The 20,467-nt window shown below is 44.7% G+C and overlaps 2 protein-coding genes across 3 annotated transcripts in view; one reads left to right on the forward strand and one right to left on the reverse strand.

Annotated features, from left to right (window-relative positions):
• The window catches only part of CALCOCO2 (calcium binding and coiled-coil domain 2), a 42,265-nt gene extending 28,054 nt beyond the window's left edge, over nucleotides 1-14,211 (reverse strand). Inside the window, exon 1 of one of the 2 annotated variants that reach the window (XM_053570126.1) lies at nucleotides 14,190-14,211. The gene's annotated coding sequence lies outside the window, so the exon portion shown is untranslated. Of the gene's footprint in view, nucleotides 1-396; nucleotides 484-14,189 lie in introns of those variants that run through there. The other variant, XM_053570125.1, reaches the window with a different exon arrangement.
• A 1,835-nt stretch (nucleotides 14,212-16,046) lies between these two features.
• Nucleotides 16,047-20,467, forward strand: part of TTLL6 (tubulin tyrosine ligase like 6) — a 40,975-nt gene continuing 36,554 nt past the window's right edge. The window contains 2 exon segments of the mRNA XM_053570122.1: nucleotides 16,047-16,121; nucleotides 16,123-16,150. Of these exon segments, the coding sequence (XP_053426097.1) occupies nucleotides 16,047-16,121; nucleotides 16,123-16,150 (103 nt within the window).

Consider the following 20,467-nt stretch of genomic DNA (forward strand, 5'->3'; position numbering starts at 1 on the left):
TGAGGCCCAAAGAGAAAGTAACTTGCCCAGGATGAGGCGGAAGGGCTCCGCCTTTGCCTGGAAGCCACGAGTGATGACGTCAAGGTGAGGGATTATCGAACCCATGACTCCGGCCGCAGGCTGCTGGAGCATCAAGACCCTCACTTCCGTCAGAGGTGTCCGAAGAAGCCTCTTAACTGGTCATAAGAACTCCAGCCCTGCCCTCAAAGAAAACTGCTTCTTGACGCTCCAAGGCCGCGGAAGCCTCTCCACTTATTATCACCGCAGAAGGTGGCCTGTGGTAAAAAACCCGAAACTGGACGCCCCTATACCCACCCATGGTCCTTCCTCAAGACTAGAAGTTTAAGTTTGGGAAACCCAAGGGCTGAACTGCCCCCTTCCTTGGGAGGGACTCACCAGGGGTGGCAGCCAGCAGCAGCGCAACAGCAACAGGGCAGGGAAAGGTATAGGGGCGGAGCTAAAAACCCAAGGGAGAGCTTATCCCGCCTGGCCCCGCCCATAACGTCACAGCGGTCAGCAAGCCCCGCCCCCGCCGCGGCGCTTCCTGGGGCTTGTAGTGCTTGTAGTGCTCAGTGACCGGGCCCTAGAGGTGGTTAACCGCCCTTTACAGCATTGCCTAGTCCGGAGCAGTGATCTTACCACGAGGAACCTATTGCAACCCTAGAAGGAGCTGTCTACTTATTTTTTTCTCTTTTTGACCTTTACCTCTTTCAGTCCTGAACGAGAAATCTTTATATCTTTGAAAGGCTATAGAGGCTCGGCGCCCGTAGCTTAAGTAAGTAGGGTGTCGGCCACATACACCAAGGTTGATGGGTTCGAGCCCAGCCTGGGCCTGCTAAACAACAATGACAACTGCAACCAAAAAATAGCCGGTTGTGGCAGGCACCTGTAGTCCCAGCTACATGGGAGGCTGAGGAAAGAGAATCTCTTAAGCCCAAGAGTTGGAGGTTGCTGTGAGCTGTGATGCCACTGCACTCTACCGAGGGCGACATAGTGAGACTCTATTAAAAAAAAAAAAAAAGGCTGGGCGGCGCCGGTATATCCTTTACACCATATACCGAGGATGGCGGGTTTAAACCCCGCCCCGGCCAAACTGCAACAAAAAAATAGCCGGGCTTTGTGGCGGGCACGTGTAGTCCCAGCACTCGGGAGGCTGAGGCAGGAGAATTGCCTAAGCCCACGAGTTGGAGGTTGCTGTGAGCTGTGACGCCATAGCACTCTACCAAGGGCAACAAAGTGAGACTCTTAGTCTCAAAAAAAAGAAAAAAAAAAAAAGGCTATAGAGAGGTGGTCACTTCACCTCACTAAGACTCTTAGAGATGAAACTGGGCATTTAATCGTGCCTCCCATGATTGTGCCTAAAATAGACCCAGCAATCTTCTTGGGTCCCCTAGTTTGCAGGACTTAGAGCTAATTCTATTAAGGTAGTTTCTGGTCATTTGTTTTTTATTGAGGTTAAGAATAAACTTAGTAAGAATCCTGCAAGATCAGTTTAGAGAGAGAATACTCCATCCTTGATATTTGATCAACCTGGCCTACCTTCATCAAGAATCTTGTGAAGTTGGTTTAATAAGAATCCCCTACCCACAGGGCGGCGCCTGTGGCTCAGTCGGTGAGGCGCCGGCCCCATATACCGAGGGTGGCGGGTTCAAACCCGGCCCCGGCCAAACTGCAACCAAAAAATAGCTGGGCGTTGTGGCGGGCGCCTGTAGTCCCAGCTACTCGGGAGGCTGAGGCAAGAGAATCGCCTAAGCCCAGGAGTTGGAGGTTGCTGTGAGCTGTGTGAGGCCACGGCACTCTACCGAGGGCCATAAAGTGAGACTCTGTCTCTACAAAAAAAAAAAAAGAATCCCCTACCCTGATGTCTCTTAGGAATTTTTCATCCACTGACCCCTCACTCTGCTTGTTGGTTATAAATCCCTACTTGTCCTTGTTGTATTCAGAGTTGATCATAATCTTCTTCCCTTTGGTCATGAGTAAAATCTTCTTTACCATTTTACAAGTGTAATAATAATTTGTCCTTTAATATCCAGAAGATGCTAGTTAAACATAGCATGTGCTGTCTGTGGAAGGTTAAATGCAGAAGTGCACCTTCTCCAAGGAGAAGGAATTGTCCAAATCTGGAAAGAAACTTCTGTGCCATCTAACCAGAGTATTTATGCCACTGAAGCAGTTATAGATTTCAAGCAGGGGAATGAACATTCCTAATGCTGCCTCTTTGAAAGTCAGGTGGCATTCAGCTGACATAAATGGGTGGTGGGAAATGAAGAAACCAAGGAGTGGGCATCCATCTAAAGTTCGAATCACATTCTGAATTACCAAAACAATAATCTTCCATTTCAAACTTTGTTCACAGAGAAAGGTGGCCTCAGTATCCTGGGTAGAGTTCCCTTAATTTTACTTATTATTATTATTTTGAGACAGAGTCTCACTTTGTTGCCCTTGGTAGAGTGTTGTGGCATCCTAGCTCACAGCAATCTCAAATTTTTGGGCATAAGTGATTCTGTTGCCTCAGGCTCCTCCACCCCCCCCACCCCCCAGTACCTGGGACTACTTTTACAGGCCTGTACCACAAGGCCTGGCTACTTTTAGAGATGGGATCTCATGCTGGTTCAGGCTGGTCTTGAACTATGGACTCAGGCAATCTACCCACCTCGGCCTTCTGGAGTGCTAGGATTATAGGCATGAGCCACCTTTTAATTATTTTAATAGCTTTTCTAAAAGCACTGAACTGAAACCACCTATATACCAACACAACTTATTTTCTGCATTAACACAACTATTTCAGTAAGTTAAAAATGCAAATAAATCCATCGGTAATTCTAGGAACTTTCTAAAAGAACCACCAGTAGAAAGCAACAAATGACAGTTTTGTATGCTTCAATACTTCCCTCACAGTGTCCACCAAACCTAAACTATTATATCATGATCTTTACCCATTCCTAATCAACCCCATGTAAGACAAATTTCAAAGTCTAAATATATACCACTACTTTGTTCATCTCTCTCTGATCTGCTGCTACAACCCTGTCAAAGTAGCACTCTACTTAGGGCAGACAAACTCAACTTTGTCTTAACAGGTTGTGTTGGTATTTTAAGGAACTAAATTCCACAGCTCAGATTTAAAATATTAACTAGTCTGATTTATTTCTAATAGAAATAGCAAGGGAAGGCTGCAACTGCAATGCTGTATAACTGGATATTAAAGGAATGAGGATTTAAATTCAAATCTAGAGAAAATCTCTATTATCTCCAATTGCTAAGTATCAGGGCAAAAAAGGCAAAAAAAAAAAAAGACTGAGGGGATGTGGTTACTTTTATGACTGACACAGTGGATTATCTTATTTAATCCTTATAAATGAAGCACTTTTATTATCCCCATTTTACAGATGAGAAAAGAGAGGTTTAGAGACAAAATTATTTACCCAAGCTCACACATCTAGTAAATTCCATCAGAAGGATTTGAATCTAGCATTCTGACTCCAGTGATACCCTTGATCACTTGACTATTTTTTTTTTTTTTTTTTTGTAGTTGTCATTGTTTGGCAGGCCCGGGCTGGGTTTGAACCCACCAGCCCTGGTGTATGTGGCCGGTGCCCTAGTTGCTGAGCTACAGGCACCGAGTCTTCACTATGTTTTTAATGAGGAGTTCAGTTATCCATAAGGGAAGACAAACACATAAATAACTGTAATACCACATGATACTGGATTTAGAAAAGGAGTTTACACAGTGCTAAGATAGTACAAAATTAAATTTTTTAGGGGCAACAAAAAGGTTTCACAGAAGAGGTGTAAAAACTTATTCCAAAATATGTTAAAATAGTAAGGAAGACTTAATTCAGACTATTGCAAGAGGAACATTACGGCAAGGGAAAAAATGTGTGCTCAATACCAATACAATAAGGAAAGTGGGGACTTAGAGCCAAGGAGCAGAGTGAGGGAGCCCATAGATGGAAAATTACTGAGTGGAGACATCAAGGGTAGGGGGACTCTTGCTGAAGGCAGGCCAGGGATGGATTAGCTGTCAAGAGTGAGGCATAAGGAATTTGATTTGTTGTTAAAGGTGATCAGACATCAAGGATGGGGAATCCTCTCTAAACTGTGTTAGGATTCTTGTTAGAAGTGGACTCAATAAAGACAGACATAGAAGCCTAAGGTCAAGGCCTAGTTGGGAAGAGGGCTCAAAGTAGCACAGTAGCTTAACTAAAGTTTACTCAGAGAGTCTTTATTCGAAGTGACGTTTGATTTATTTGAATAATAATCTTGGCGAGCAAAAAAAAAAAAATGGGAAAGATGGGAGATAAATTAGAGATGGAGGGAGGAAATGGTCATCTACTCTAGTAAATGTCCAGTAGAATTCTCTGTGATGATGGAAATGTTTGATATCTGCGCTACCTGATCTAGGAGCCATTAACCACATGTGGCTATTCAGCACTTGTACTTGGTATGTGCCTAGTAAGACTGAGCAACTGAATTTTCATTTAAGTTTAGGTGGCCATAGGCAAGTAAGTGGCCACTGTCCTGTCTAGTGCAGGTCTGCAGCATCCGGTTGACATAGTGTGGACTAAGGGAAGAAGGAGAAGCAGGAGGCAAGCCTAGGAAAAGGTGCCCTGGCAGCACCTGCTACTTCCACCTTTACCCTCAGCTCCAACCCAAAAGACTTTGGTCACTGGACTCTCAACCCCATGGAAAAAGAGGGCTAGTGGGATTTTTATCCCTGAAGCTTGCTATCTTTATTTACAACCAGGATTTAGAATAGTGAAGATTGTTTCTTTGCCTACGTTTGCGAAAGGGAGAACTAAATGTTTAATAGGAAGAAAGAAACTACTAATTAGCTTGAAATACCACTGGGCTTTTACCTATACATAGGCCAAGTGTGGATTTTTATAAACTTCAGGAAAGAGATGTGAGGCTTGCCTCACATTAACCGCATGTTTCTAAAAGGTGTGCACAAATCAAATCTATTAAATACTTCAGAAAATGTTAATATTTAAAGGCACTTTGCAACAGTCCCTTTAAAAGTTTTGGAGGTGGGGGTGGCATCTGTGGCTCAGTGAGTAGGGTGCTGGCCCCATATACCGAGGGTGGCAGGTTTGAACTCAGCCCCAGCCAAATTGCAACAAAAAATAGCCGGGTGTTGCAATGGGCGCCTGTGGTCCCAGCTACTGTGGAGGCTGAGGCAAGAGAATGGCCTGAGCCCAACAGCTGGAGGTTGCTGTGAGCTGTGTGACGCCAGGACACTCTACCAAGGGCGACAAAGTCTAAAAATAAATAAATAAAAAATAAAAGTTTTGGAGAGATAGCTTTAAAAAAAAATACAATAAATAAGGCTGGGTGCAATGTAATCCCACCACTTTGGGAGGACAAGGTGGGAGGAGCACTTGAGGCCAGGAATTCAAGACCAGCCTGTCTCTACAAAAAAGAAATTTTAAGAGAATTATAGCAAGTAAACTGAAAATCAAAATATTCCATTTTCACACCAATGTTTAGGTCTCTTGTCTGTAGAGCAGTGATTTTCAATGGTGTGCCATGAAAAGATGTTAGGTGTGCCTTGAAAAATTCTAAAGATCATTCATTAAATTATTTGTGAAAGAAGTTGAAAGCACAGTATTTTTTTTTTTACTCTTTTTTTTTTTTTTAGAGACAGGGTCTCACTTTGTCACCCTTTGTATAGTGCTGTGGCATCACAGCTCACAGCAACCTCCAGCTCTTGGGCTGAGGCGATTCTCTTGCCTCAGCCTCCCGAGGTGCTGGGACCACAGGTGCCTGCCACATCACCTGGCTAGTATTTTTTGTTGTTACAGTTTGGCTAGAGCTGGGTTTGAACCTGTCACCCTTGGTATATGGGGCTGGTGCCCTACTCACTGAGCCATAGGCGCTGCCCTACTTTTTTTTTTTTTTTTTGATTAACAGAATTTAAGTATGCTGTGAAACTATACTTTAAACCTTTAACTATAGGTTTAAGTATGCCATGAGATATAAAAGGTTGAAAAACACCACTGTGGAGGAAATTTGTCTGTAGAAAACCCTTACTTGTGGCTTGGTGCCTGTAGCACGTAGCACAGTGGTTACGGCGCTGGCCACATACACCCAGGCTGGCAGGTTGGAACCAGGCCCAGGCCAGCTAAACAACAATGACAAACTGCAACAAAAAAAATAGCTGTGCGTTTTGGTGGGTGCCTGTATTCTCAGCTACTTGGGAGGCTGAGGCAAGAGAATCACTTAAGCCCAAGAGTTGGAGGTTGCTCTGAGCTGTGATGCCATAGCACTCCACCGAGGGGAAAAAAACAAAAACCCCTTACTTGAATTGTTAAACTGATTCAATGAGAGTTATTTTACAATTCTGCAAATGGTAGGTAACTGATTGACAAGCAAATTCTGTTCAGTCTGAAAAAGGCTTGGTTGTCTTTCCTCCTTTGTTTGTGGGAAAAAGTGGTTTTGCCTTCATTTTCAATTTCTTTTAACATTTCCTTTTTCAGACAAATTTGTGCTTCTTGACCTCTTTTTTGAACCAGCTGACCATCTGACAGGTTCCTTATTGAATGAGATAAATATAGTTAACAACATGAGTTTGAATTGCATGGGTCCACATGCAGATTTTTTATATATGCAAATTTTAAAAATAAATGTATTAGATTTTTTTGAGATTTGCCACAATTTGAAAACAATGCCACCAGAGAACAATCTGAAAAAAAAAAAAAAACCAAGAAAGTAATCCCATTTACAATAGCTATAAATAAAATAAAACACCCAACACCCAGGAATAAATTTAACCAAAGAAGTGAAAGATCTCTACAATGAAAACTATAAAACATTGATGAAAGAAATTGAAGAGGACCCACAAAAAATGGAAAGATATTTTATGTTCATGGATTGGAAGAAACAGTATTATTAAAATGTCCATACTACTTAAAGCAATCTACAGAGTCAATAAACCCCCTATCAAAATACCAGTGACATTTTTGATGGAAATAAAAAAATAATCCAAAAATGTATACAGAACCATGAAAGACCCAGAGTTGCCCAAGCTATCCTGAGCAAAAATAACCAAGCTAGAAGGCCGGCCCTGGTGACTCATGCCTAGAATCCTAGCACTCTGGGAGGCCAAGGTGGGTGGATTGCCTGAGCTCACAGGTTCGAGACCAACTTGAGCAGTGCAAGACCCCATCTCTAAAAAATAGTTGGGTGTTGTGGTGGACGCCTGTAGTCCCAGCTACTTGGGAGGCTGAGATAAGAGAATAGCTTGAGCCCAAGAATTTGAGGTTGCTGTGAGCTCTGATGCCATGGCACTCTACTGAGGATGACAAAGTGAGACTCTGTCTCAAAAAAAAAAAAAATGGTGTTGGGAAAAGTGGATATCAAGATGGATGCAGAAGAATGAAACTAGACCCCTATCTCTTACTATACACAAAAATCAAACCAAAATAGATTATAGATGTGACTATAAGACCTGAAACTATCAAACTACTAGAAGAAAACAATGGGGAAGTACTCTAGCGCACTGGTCTTGGCAAAGATTTCTTGAGTAAGACCTCAAAAGCACAGGCAACCAAAGCAAAAATGGACAAATGGAATCACATCAAGCTAAAAGCTTCTGCACAGCAAAGGAAACAATAAACAAAATTAAGAGACAACCCACAGAATGGGAGAAAATATTTGCAAACTACACATCTGACAAAGGTTTAATAACTAGAATATATAAGGAGCACAACTCTATAGGAAAAGATAGAATTTGACTTAAAAATAAGAAGATGACCTGAACAGACATTTCTCATAAAAGACATATGTACAGGGCGGCGCCTGTGGCTCAAGGAGTAGGGCGCCGGTCCCATATGCCGGAGGTGGCGGGTTCAAACCCAGCCCTGGCCAAAAACCACAAAAAAAAAAAAAAAAAAGACATATGTACAAATGACCAGCAAACATCATTAATCATTAGGGAAATGCACATCAAAATTACAAGGCATTATGACCTCACCTCAGTTAAAATGGCTTATATCAAAAAGATAGGCAATGATGGATGCTGGCTAGGATGTGGAGAAAGGGAGCCCTCCCACACCATTGGTGGGAATGTAAATTGGTACAGCCATTATGGAGAATAGTGTGGAGGCTCCTCAAAAAATTAAAAATAGGCTTGGCACCTGTAGCTCAGTAGCTAGGGCACCAGCCACATACACTGGAGATGGTGGGTTCGAACCTGGTGTGGGCCTGCCAAACAACAATGATGACGACTCCAACCAAAAAATAGCCGGGTGTTGTGGCAGGCGCCTATAGTCCCAGCTACTCGGGAGGATGAGGCAAGAGAATCGCTTAAGCCCAAGAGTTTGAGGTTGCTGTGAGCTGTGACCCCATAGCACTCTACAGAGGGCGACAAAGTAAGACTCTGTCTCCAAAAAAAAAAACCAAAAAACTAAAAATAGAACCACCATTTGACCCAAGGATCCCAGTGCTGGGTATAAAAGAAAGGAAATCAGTGTATCAAAGAACTAACTGCACTCTCACGTTTACTACAGCTCTATTCACAATAGCCAAGATACGGAATCGACCTAAGTGCCCATCAACTGAGGAGTGGATAAAGAAAATGCTGTATGTCTGCATACCATGGAGCACTACTCAGCTATAAGAAGAAATGAAATAATGTCTTTTGCAGCAGCTTGGATGGAACTGGAGGCCATTATCCTAAGTGAAGAACTCAAAAATACATGCTGCATATTCTTACTTTTAAGTAGGAGCTAAGCGGGCGGCGCCTGTGGCTCAGTTGGTAAGGCGCCGGCCCCATATACCGAGGGTGGCGGGTTCAAACCCGGCCCCGGCCAAACTGCAACCAAAAAATAGCCGGGCGTTGTGGCGAGCGCCCGTAGTCCCAGCTACTCGGGAGGCTGAGGCAAGAGAATCGCTTAAGCCCAGGAGTTGGAGGTTGCTGTGAGCTGTGTGAGGCCACGGCACTCTACCGAGGGCCATAAAGTGGGACTCTGTCTCTACAAAAAAAAAAAAAAAAAAAAAAAGTAGGAGCTAAGCTATGGCTACACAAGAACATACAGAGTGGTATAATGGGCACTGGAGACTTAAAAGGGGGGAGAGTGGCTAGGGGTGAGGGATGAAAAATTACTTACAGGGTACAGTGTACACTACTCAGGTGATGGCTACACTAAAACCCTACACTTTACCACCATACTATATATGTAATGGAATTCAACTTGTACACCCTAAAACTATTGAAATAATATATATTATATTATTAATATATTAATATATTGTATTATTGATATATATTATTTATGTATATATAAATAAGCAGGGCATGGTGGTATGTGCCTGTTGTTACTCAGGAGGCCAAGGTGGGAGGATCACATGAGCCCAGCAAGTTGAGGCTGCAGTGAGCTATTATTGCACCACTGCATCCTGGCCGGGGGGAACAGAGCAAGACTATCTCTAGGAAAAAATAAATAAAAGCTTACTCAGGGCTCGGCACCTGTGGCTCAAGCTGCTAAGGCGCCAGCCACATACACCTGAGGTGGCGGGGTCAAATACAGCCCGGGCCTGCCAAACAACGATGGCTGCAACCAAAAAATTAGCTGGGCCTTGTGGCAGGTGCCTGTAGTCCCAGCTACTTGGGAGGCAGAGGCAGGAGAATCGCTTAAGCCCAGGAATTGGAGGTTTCTGTGAACTGTGATGCCACAGCACTCTACCCAGGGTGACAGCTTAAGGCTCTGTCTCAAAAAAATAAAAATAAATAAAAGCTATACTCAGATTTTTGGGTGTGCAAGGGTTGGTGCCCAATCCCCACAGTGTTCAAAGATCAATTGTAAAAGCTTTAATATGGGGCGGCGCCTGTGGCTCAACATGTAGGGCGCCGGTCCCATATGCCGGAAGTGGCGGGTTCAAGCCCAGCCCCAGCCAAAAAAAAAAAAAAAAAAGCTTTAATATGTGTTCATTTTTGTATCTATATGAAAGTCATGGTTTTCTTTTTTTGGGGGGAAATTCTCTCTTACCATTTCTTTCAGTTTTTACCATACAAATATGTGTTTTAAAGAGTCATAGCCTTTACAAATTTTTTTCACTTACTACTATTATGCAAACATCTTTTTCATGGTGTTATAAAACTTCATATGCATTGGTATACTCTTTTTTGCTACAATAAATTATTCTACCATAATCACTTTCTAACCATTGAATATTTAAGTTGTTAATTAAGAAATTTTTAATTATTTTATTTTTATCTATTTATTTACTTCTTGAGACAGTCTCACTTTGTTGCCTTCAGTAGAGTGCCCTGGCGTCATAGCTCATAGCAACCTCAAACTCTTGGGCTCAAGCAATCCTCTTTTCTCAGCCTCCTGAGTAGCTGGGACTACAGGCACCTTCCACAACAGCCAGCTATTTTTAGAGACTGGGTCTGGCTCTTGCTCAGGCTGTTCTTGAACTCCTAAGCTCAACCAACCCACCCACCCCAGCCTCCCAGAGTGCTAGGATTACAGGCGTGAGCCACTGCACCTGGCCTTCATTAAGAAATTTTTAAAAAGCAAAGATTTTGCATGTGCTTCACCACTAAGTGTAGATTTGATTATTTATTACTATTGTTCTCCATAGAAAATGATACCAATGTGTAAGAGGTCTCTATACCCCATACCTATTATGTATATACACATATCATGTGACCCACCAAAGCAAATATTAGTGGAACATGGATGTCTCAAGTACTTTGAAGAGAAATAAAAAGGCCCTGTAGTTCTAGTAATTCATGAGGTCGAGGCAGGAGGATCACTTGAGTTCAGGAGTTCAAGGCTGCAGTCAGCTATTAGTGACAACACCTGTCAATAGGCACTGTGCCCCAGCCTGGGTGACAGAGCAAACCCAGTTTTTCTTTTTTTTGAGACAGAATCTCACTATGTTGCCCTAGGTAGAGTGCCATGGCATCACAGCTCACAGCAACCTCAAACTCTTGGGCTTAAGGGATTCTCTTGCCTCAGCCTCCCAATTGGGACTACAGGCGCCCTCCACAACACCCGGCTATTTCTTGTTGTTGCTCTCATTGTTATTTAGCTGGCCCAGGCTGGATTCGAACCCACCAGCCCCAGCGCCCCAACCACTGAGCTATGGGTGCCAAGCCAAGACCCAGTTTCTAAAAGAAGAAAGAAAAAGACAACTTTGACTGCAGAGGCTCACTTTGCGACATGCAGTGTTCCTACCAGTGCATGTGTCTGTGTGTCTCCTGTAGCCCCAATCAAAGTGCTTGCCATATAGGAAGGGTTCAAGAAATGGGCCTGTTATTTCAATTGTAGACAAGGTGCTTTCTATGGAACTTGTCTGTAGGGCCATCCATACCACTAAAAGGAGGCCTTAAAAATAGCCATGGGCCAGGCACAGTGGCTCACATCTGTAATCCCAGCACTTTCGGAGACTTAGGCAGGAGGATTACTTGAGGCCAGGAGCTGAAGACCAGCCTGAACAACATGCCAAGACCCTGTCTCTAAAAATAAATAGAAAAATTAGCCAGGCATAGTGGCACACGCCTGTAGACCCAGCTATCTGGGATGCTGAGGTGGGAGGATCATAAGAGCTCAGGAGTTCAGGGCTTCAGTGAGCTATGAGGTATGACAACACCTATCAATAGCCACTACTGTATTCCAACCTGGGCAACATAGTGAGATCCATCTCTAAAAGCAAAGCAAAACAAAACAAGAAAAACTAGAGACCTCGAAGCTCCACTGTTTGTGGCTGAGCAGCCCCATCACATACAGTGACACACCAAAATGGAGAAAATGCAGAAGACGTACTGGGTAGCCATTTCTATTTCTATTTCCTAACAGTAGTAACAGTGTGTGGACAAAGGAGGAGCCAGCTCTCTGAACCCACTACAAGCCCTTGGGCAAACCAGCTCAATTCCCTGGGCCTGGATTTCCTCCTTTGGAAACAAGACAAATGCCAGGGGGGATCTCTAGGAACTCTTCGGATGGAAAAAGAATCCTGATGCTGTGGTTGTACACACTTCTACAACATTCTTTCACGCATTGCAGACTGAAAAGAAAAAAAAAATCTGAAATACACACAATTTCACCTTCTATGCCCTCTTGCCTCATTGTCACTCTCTGTCCCATCCCTTATACATATACCAAGACTTTATTTTGACTTGCTCAAGAAGCAAGGGCTTCGGGGAGGAACCTTGATTCAGGGAGCAGAAGCAGGTTCTCTCTTTGTTTCATTAACTACTTAAAGGAAAAACCACAAGCTGAGAAAAGCCTGTCAACTGCAGAACAAACAACCTTCTGAGGGCTTTGTTGTTGTTTTACTATTCCTTTATTTAGTCAGGTGGGTGCCTTAGGAACAAAAGGACAATGAAAACAACAGTCTTTGGACTTGGTCTGTGTGTTTGTTTTTTCACATGCTCAGGGGAAGGGAAACAGTCCAAATTTTTTGACAACTCTGCTGCAACCTTTCACCAGGCCCTGAAGGTCCCTCAGTGTTTGCTATGTGGATTTTCTGTTTCTGGTTTGCCTGGCACAGATCACTGATATTCTCTGATTTCTTAGCTATCTGTCTGACCCTGGAGGGTATGCCTGATAGTTGAAGGTTGCTTTGCTCTCCAGTGAGGGCAGTTCTGCTGCTCACCCTGTATTTGTTCCTGTCATTGGCCCTGAGAGGACAGCGGTGCCAGGCTCTGGCCTATCTCTCATTGCAGCCAACCCTTTCATAAATAACCAGTTGTCAAGGATTTTAATGGAAGCCCTCTGAAAGCCGTAAATCTTTGCAGCTCTCTCCTGCATCCTCTCCCTCATTTCCATCACAATATCACTCCAGAGGGATGCAGAGACTGAACTGTGAGCCTGGCAGAACAGATTGGATGCTAGGGAAAGAAAGCAGGAGGAAGCAGGGGTGGGGAACAGAGCAGGGACAGTTGGTTTTAGGAAAGCATCTGCTAGGTGGCTACTGGATGGTGGTCACCTGGGTCCGTAGGGCCCTGGAGGCGGGGACAATACAGCTTGGGGCCACCTGCAGAGAAGCAGGAAGAAGGAAGAGGACTGACTAGATGGCAGTGAGTTTTCTGGAAGAGCAGCTTATCGGCGATTAGTCCCAGCTTCCACCCTTTGTTGACTCCAGGGTGAACGTAAGCATCACATGACAGACCCAGCATCTGCCTGGGGCTAATGTATGCCTTTGGTTCTAGGGTCTAGACAGCGCAGATCAGCAGGTGAAGGGGTGGTTCCCTTTGTTGGGAGGAACTTAAATTACCAACTCAGGTTTCAAGAAACAAATTTTAGGGCGGTGCCTGTGGCTCAGTGAGTAGGGCGCTGGCCCCATATGCCGAGGGTGGCGGGTTCAAACCCAGCCCCGGCCAAACTGCAACAACAACAACAAAAAAATATAGCCGGGTGCTGTGGTGGGTGCCTGTAGTCCCAGCTACTCGGGAGGCTGAGGCAAGAGAATCCCTTAAGCCCAGGAGCAGGAGGTTGCTGTGAGCTGTGTGATGCCACGGCACTCTACCAAGGGCCATAACGTGAGACTCTGTCTCTACAACAACAAAAAAAAAGAAACAAATTTTACCCATATGCATATGGGCACTCAGCAATGAGTAACTCCCCCAAACATACCAGCTTCATGGTGGAGGGAATAGGTTAGGGCTTTAAAAGATGTAAAGTACTTATGAGGCTTATATATACAATTTAAAAAATATATCCCAGGGTACAAGTGCCAAGACTCCCTGACTGGAGACCTCCCCACAAGGAGAGAGAGTTGGTGGCAGCTACTTTATTCAGATGAGGGAAGTTCAGATAAGATTTCTTGGCTGGGCGACACCAGCCACGTACACAGAAGGTGGCAGATTCGAGCCTGGCCTGGGCCTGCTAAACAACAATGACGACTGCAACCAAAAAATAGCCGGGCATTGTGGTGGGTGCCTGTAGTCCCAGGTACTCGAGAGGCTGAGGCAAGAGACTCGCTTAAGCCCAAGAGTTAGAGGTTGCTGTTAGCTGTGACGCCACAGTACTCTATGGAGGGTGACATAGTGAGACTGTCTCAATAACAACAACAAAAAGATTTCTTTTCTGTGTCTGCTATAGCTCAAATGTTTCCACTGTGAAGTAGTCTTTATAGTATCCTGGTGGGGTTTTTTTTCTTTTTTTCCTTTTAGTCATTTTACCCGCCATCACCCCAATACCTTATCACAGCACTCATGAAACCCTGCGTATACTCACGGGCACAATGTTCCCAATGAATCCGCTAAAATCCTCCAGGAAACTTCCCTGGATTGACTCCAACAGGCACCACTTCAGAGAGGTGGGTTCTGTCTCTTCCATTAGTTTCCTGAGGAGGGACTGTGTCTCATTTTTCCTACGTGCCACCCCTCAAGTGCCTGGCAAAGGCTCCACCTTCAATAGACAGTAACCAATGGTTCATTGTCTCACTCTTGAGACTAAAGAATCCCTTTCACAGGAGCAGCTACATTTAGTTGCCTCAAATAAAGCACCTGGAAAATTCTAAAGAAAGAAGAGAGATACAAGCAACACAAAGTCTTTAGCTCAATTCATGAGCGGGTCTTCTAGAAACACTATGGCTTAGGAACTTAAAATGGATTCTTTGATCTCTCACCAAAACCTGAATAAACCCTAGCAGAAACAGCTTTACTGATTGCCAATTCTTCACAGGCAGGATTCTGGGCACAGATGGGTGGAAATGGAAGGAAGACTGCAATTACTTGAATCAGTCACTATTAGAGGTTCTTCGCTATCATAGATTCCCCACCAGAGGACAGTCAAGTGGTTGCTGCTAGATGGCCAAGATCTCTGGTCCTTTAAGTCTTGCTGGCTTTTCAGTTGGTCTGGAAAGCCTCCTTCAGTCAGTGGAGGCCTTGACTCTTCACATTTTGGAGGTAAGGTCACAATTCAAAAAGCCTGGTTGGTTATTACCCATTTTACCGTTAAAAGGTGGCTCACGCCTGTAATCCTAGCACTCTGGGAGGCCAAAGCGGGTGGATTGCCCTGAGCTCAGAGGTTCGAGACCAGCCTGAGCCAGAGTGAGACCCTGTCTCTACAAAAAAAAGGTGGCGTTGTGGCAGGTGCCTGTAGTCCCAGCTACTTGGGAGGCTGAGACAAGAGAATCACTTCAGCCCAAGAGTTGGAGGTTGCTGTGAGCTATGATGCTACAGCACTCTACCAAGGGCCACAAAGTGAGACTCTGTCTAAATAAATAAATAAATAAAATAACTGGCTCAGCGCCTGTAGCTCAGTGGGTAGGGCACCAGCCACATACACAGGAGCTGGAGGGTTCGAATCCAGCCCAGGCCTGCCAAACAATGACAACTAAAACCAAAAAAACAGCTGGGCGTTGTGGTGGGCGCCTGTAGTCCCAGCCACTTGGGAGGCTGAGGCAAGAGAATCGCTTGAGCCCAAGAATTTGAGGTTGCTGTGAGCTGTGATGCCAGCCACCGCACGCTACCCAGGGCGACAACCTGAGATTCTGTCTCAAAACAAACTAACAAACAAACCTTCAAACTAAGACAATTGAAAGCCAATTGAAAGCAAAATTCAAACAAACAAAGCTAAGGTTACACAGGCAATAAGATGCCTGAGATCCTGACTTGAGTCTCAATCCGAAGCTCTTTCAAGACGCCTCCAGATTCTGGTTTTGGACATTTACCCTTCTCCAGGGTCTAAGTTCAATTTTCCCCTTCCTCACCGCAGCCCGGCACGGCTGGAACTTGGGGGCCCGAAATTCCGGCCGCGCCTGCGCACGGCGCCCCGACGGCGCGGCGGATTTGGACCAAGGCTACGGCGCAGCTTGCTCCGCGCGGGGCGGGGCGGGGCGGGCCGGAACTCGCGGAAAGTGAGCGGTGGGCCCTCGCGGCGGCCAGGGCGTCCCGCGCGTCTCCCAGGACAACCTTGGGCGCGTCTCTCCCCGAGCGCTGGGGCGGTTAATTGGATTCGTGAGGGAGGGGGCATGGCAGCACTGCCGGGGCCAATCGAAGGCCTAGAAGCCTCCATATGCAAATATGAGGGCCGGGCAGACTGAAGTTAGGAGGAGCGCGGCTTGGGCTTGGGCTTGTCTGGCAGCCTATGGGAGCGTGTCTCCTTAATCTTGAGAGGAGGGGGCCCGCAGGTGTAGTTGCGAGAGATTCGGGCGGCAGAGCAGGGGCGAGACGGGGGAGTAGGAACCGCGGGTAAGAGCGCCCCGAAGGCCGGTGTTGGTCACCGACCGCAGCCTCCTGCTGCCTCCCCACTGAAAATCTGGCCGGACACGCCTCCTTACTCCGTTTGGCGCCCAGATCCCCCAGGCTATTCCTTTGCCCTCCTTGGTAGCTTTCTTCAGCGGCAGCCCCTCATCCTTGCGGCCCCTCGGCTCTGAGGCCTTTCTCTTCTCAGTCTTGTTAACGCTCAGTTCCTGACCTTCCCCTGATTTTCTAAACCCGGTGCCACAAAGGAGCAGTCCCTTAGATACCAGAGATCCCTGAGACTCTCTCTTCACCTCCTTCTTCCCCTTTGTTGGGTCCTTCTTGTCATCATTTCTCTTCTTTTGTGTGGAAAACCTTCCAGATAGACACTTGCCATTTTCCACGGATGGCATAACCCTCTGCTGATGCCCCTATATTTTTTCCATCGTCATTTTCTTCCACTTCCAGTTGTTATTTCTCACCACTCCTGAGGGTTTGGGAAAAGTTCTCCTTTGTGGATTTGAACCCTAGGAAAAATATCGCTTACATTTGAGGGTGAAGTGGGAAGGGAGCTAGTGTTACTAAGCACCGTATGTGCCAGGCACTCCAAAAAGTTATTAAATATTCACATCAATCGTACCATTATATTTTCATTTTACAGTATAGCCCTTATCTTTGAACAAAGCATTGCTTCCAGAACATTAGAAATATTAACCCGATTGCAAGAGGGACTTTACCTAACAAATGCAATCAGTGTAACCTGGCTTATTGTACCCTCAATGAATCCCCAACAATAAAAAAAACATATATTAACCCGTTTAATTTTTAAACAATCTCCTGAGATAAATATTATCAGCACCATTTTAATTATGAGGAAACTAAGGTACAAAGAGACTAAGGTACTGATGGTCACTAACTTAGAAATTAGAGGAAGTGGAATTTGGATCCAGATCCATTTGCCTTTGCTAGTGATGCTCTGAGTATTTTGGAGAAAATGGGCATGAGCCCAACTTGAAAATTGCATCTTCCAATCTTGCAGAATCCCTCAATTTCTAGCAGAATAACAGATGGCATTTGAGTCAGCAAGATTCTTATTGTTCCCACTAAGTGTGGCCATTCTCAGCGCTTCTTATTGGCAATGCCCTTAAGCAGTTGGGTGCCCCTACCCCTCCCTCGTTCGTCTATATTTTGCTAAGGACCATGTCAGACTCTAGGCTGAAATTTGAAGGATGACTAGAATGAAAAGCCAAAAGAGGGTGGCGCCTGTAGCTCAGTGAGTAGGGCGCCGCCCCATATACCGAGGGTGGCGGGTTCAAACCCAGCCCCGGCTGAACTGCAACCAAAAAATAGCCGGGCGTTGTGGCGGGCGCCTGTAGTCCCAGCTGCTCGGGAGGCTGAGGCAGGAGAATCACGGAAGAGCTAGAGGTTGCTGTGAGTCCTGTGACATCATGGCACTCTACTGAAGGCGGTAAAGTGAGACTCTGTCTTTACAAAAAAAAAAGGAAAAAAGAAAAGCCAAAAGACTCTACAAAGCATTTTATTTTGTCCTGCTTGAATCAAAACTCAAAGAACTTTTCTAGATGTGAAGCTTTTTTCTTCCTGGTAGTCTCAAAATCACAGGAAGCTAAGAATGGGAGAGGAAATAATTGCTTGGCTTCTTATGTCAGAAGGGTAAAGCTGAAAGCATGATCCAGACATCTAACTCCCACATCTTTTATTCTGTCATTCACTTTGACATTTTCCAAGACCTAACTGCTGGAGGCCTTCAGAAGGATGCTTCCAGTAGGGAAATGAGGAGCAAAAGATGAAAAAAGGGTGTGTAAAGGATACCTATTATCTGGCAAAAAAGAAGGATGTTACAGGCAAACACAATAGGAAAGCTCTCTGGTGCTTTATGTGTTCCTATGAACTGGATGAAAAACCCTGGCAGTGGAGCGGCAGGATCCTGGCAGTGGCTCAAGGAGTAGGGCACCAGCCCCATATTCCGGGAGTAGTGGGTTCAAACATGGCCCCAGCCAAAAACTGCAGAAAAAAAAAAAAAAAAAAAAAAAGAAAGAAAGAAAGAAAGAAAAGAAAAATCCTGGAAGTGAAAGTTAGGGATGAAAAAAGTTGACTACAACTTGTACCATGTTTCTTTATCGTTCTTATCTTAATCACCAAATTATTCTTTTCTATCATTTATAAGACATCCATATCATTGTCTTGCAAAGAAAGCACCACACATTGTCTACTCTCTGCAACACTTCAGGGGAAAAAAAGAATAGTTAACATGTATAGTTCTTCAGAAGTGGAAATAAGACATGGCCCCTCTGAGTTTTTTCTGAATAAGTGGGCAGTGTGTTTCCACAGAGCGATCCCTGTGCTCATTCTCTCCCCCTGGTGGCAAAGGTAGGGCATTATCATACTGTCTAATCAGGATTTGATTGACAGCCTCTGGCTTGGAAGCTCTCAAGATTAAACCCCAAACTAAAAAAGGAGGAAACTCAGTGTTTTTTCACTGTCTTAACTATTCTATTTGGAAAGATGAATTGAATGTTTCTTGCGTGCTTAAGAAAAACTAAAGATGCTATTTACATATGTGTTTGTTACATTGGTATTGCAATTCTAGTCTTCTTTTAACTCTCCAAAGTACTCAGTCCACTTTGCTTGCCCACTAACCTGGCAAAATGAAAGATATTAAGGGGATCAGGGAGCCCAGGTTTTGGTGGTGGTTCTGATAACATGCTCTCTGGCTATGTACAGTCCCTTTCCTGGCCCAGACTGATGGTGGTGGTTGTGGGTATTCAAAACCTCCTCTGAAAAGTAAACAGGTTGAATTAGACATTCTTCGAGATTCCTCCCAGCTTTAATATGCAGGAATTCTATAAGGGCTTAGAAAATGTTCTAAAGTCGAGCGGCACCTGTGGCTCAGTCGGTAAGGTGCCGGCCCCATATACCGAGGGTGGTGGGTTCAAACCCGGCCCCGGCCGAACTGCAACAAAAAAATAGCCGGGCGTTGTGGCGGGCGCCTGTAGTCCCAGCTGCTTGGGAGGCTGAGGCAAGAGAATTGCTTAAGCCCAGGAGTTGGAGGTTGCTGTGAGCTGTGTGATGCCATGGCACTCTACCCAGGGCCATAAAGTGAAACTCTGTCTCTACGAGGAAAAAAAAAAAAAAGAAAATGTTCTAAGTCAACCCTGAACAACAGCCCTGGTGTAATGTGGACATTGGTACAAAGGAGGGAAGGGAAGAGGGTAAAAACAAAGTAAGGACAATAGAGCTGTTTCTAATTATGGCAAGTTTGGGGCGATCCAAGCCCCTAGCTGGAGATTGGAATTTAGAAGCAGTTCACTTTAATGAAAATCATGTGAGACCAACTGATTCTGGGTTTTGGGGTTTTTTTTGTTGTTGTTTGTTTTTGTTTATTTCCAGATAGGGTCTCACTCTGTCACCAGGCTGGAGTGCAGTGATTCAACCATAGCTCACTGCAACCTCAAACTTCTGAGACGAAGTGATCCTCCCACTTTAGCCTCCTGAATAATTAGAACTACAGGTGTTGGGCGGTGCCTGTGGCTCAGAGGAATAGGGCACCAGCCCCATATGCTGGAGGTAGCGGGCTCAAACCCAGCCCTGGCCAAAAACAGCAAAAAAAAAAAAAAAGAACTACAGGTGTATGCCACCATACCCAGCTGATTTTTAAATTTTTTGTAGAGTCAGGGTCTTTCTATGTTGTCCAGGCTGGTCTTGAACTGGGCTCAAGAGATCCTCCCATCTTAGCTTCCCAAAGTGCTGGGATTATAGGTGTGAGCCACTACACCACTGGACTGATTCCTAAGAGACTGAAGTCACCAAGACTGGTTCTGGGATTTAGGAGATGGATTACCTTTCTTTATGTTCACACCATTTATGAGTGATCAGCAGAGAGAAAAGGGCAGTGAGCACAGTATGGAAGACAGGGGTTGGAATAAGATAGACACGTCTTATAATCCGAGCTGTGCCTCTTACCTTAACCTCTCTGCCTCAATCCTCTCATCCATAATAGAGGAAAGAGAGATATTGAGTATATAAATGCATTAGTATAATGCCTATTATTTGATAAGTTGATTGTAAATAGTAGCTGTTGTTGTAAGTGACTGAAACTAAGTGATTTAAGTGCCTTGTTATATGAAAAAGAGCCAAGGTTGATGCTTTAACAATGTAAGCAACAAATGTTATTTACTTAATGCTCACAATACCACTTCTATTAGATAGCTAAGGAAAATGAACCTTAGAGAAGCTAAATTAGTGCATGCATTTAGTCATTTTTCTAGTCCATTAATTCAAGAAATGTATGAAGGCCAGGTGCAGTGG

This window comes from Nycticebus coucang, chromosome 18 (assembly GCF_027406575.1).
Source record: "Nycticebus coucang isolate mNycCou1 chromosome 18, mNycCou1.pri, whole genome shotgun sequence".
Lineage (NCBI taxonomy): Eukaryota > Metazoa > Chordata > Mammalia > Primates > Lorisidae > Nycticebus > Nycticebus coucang.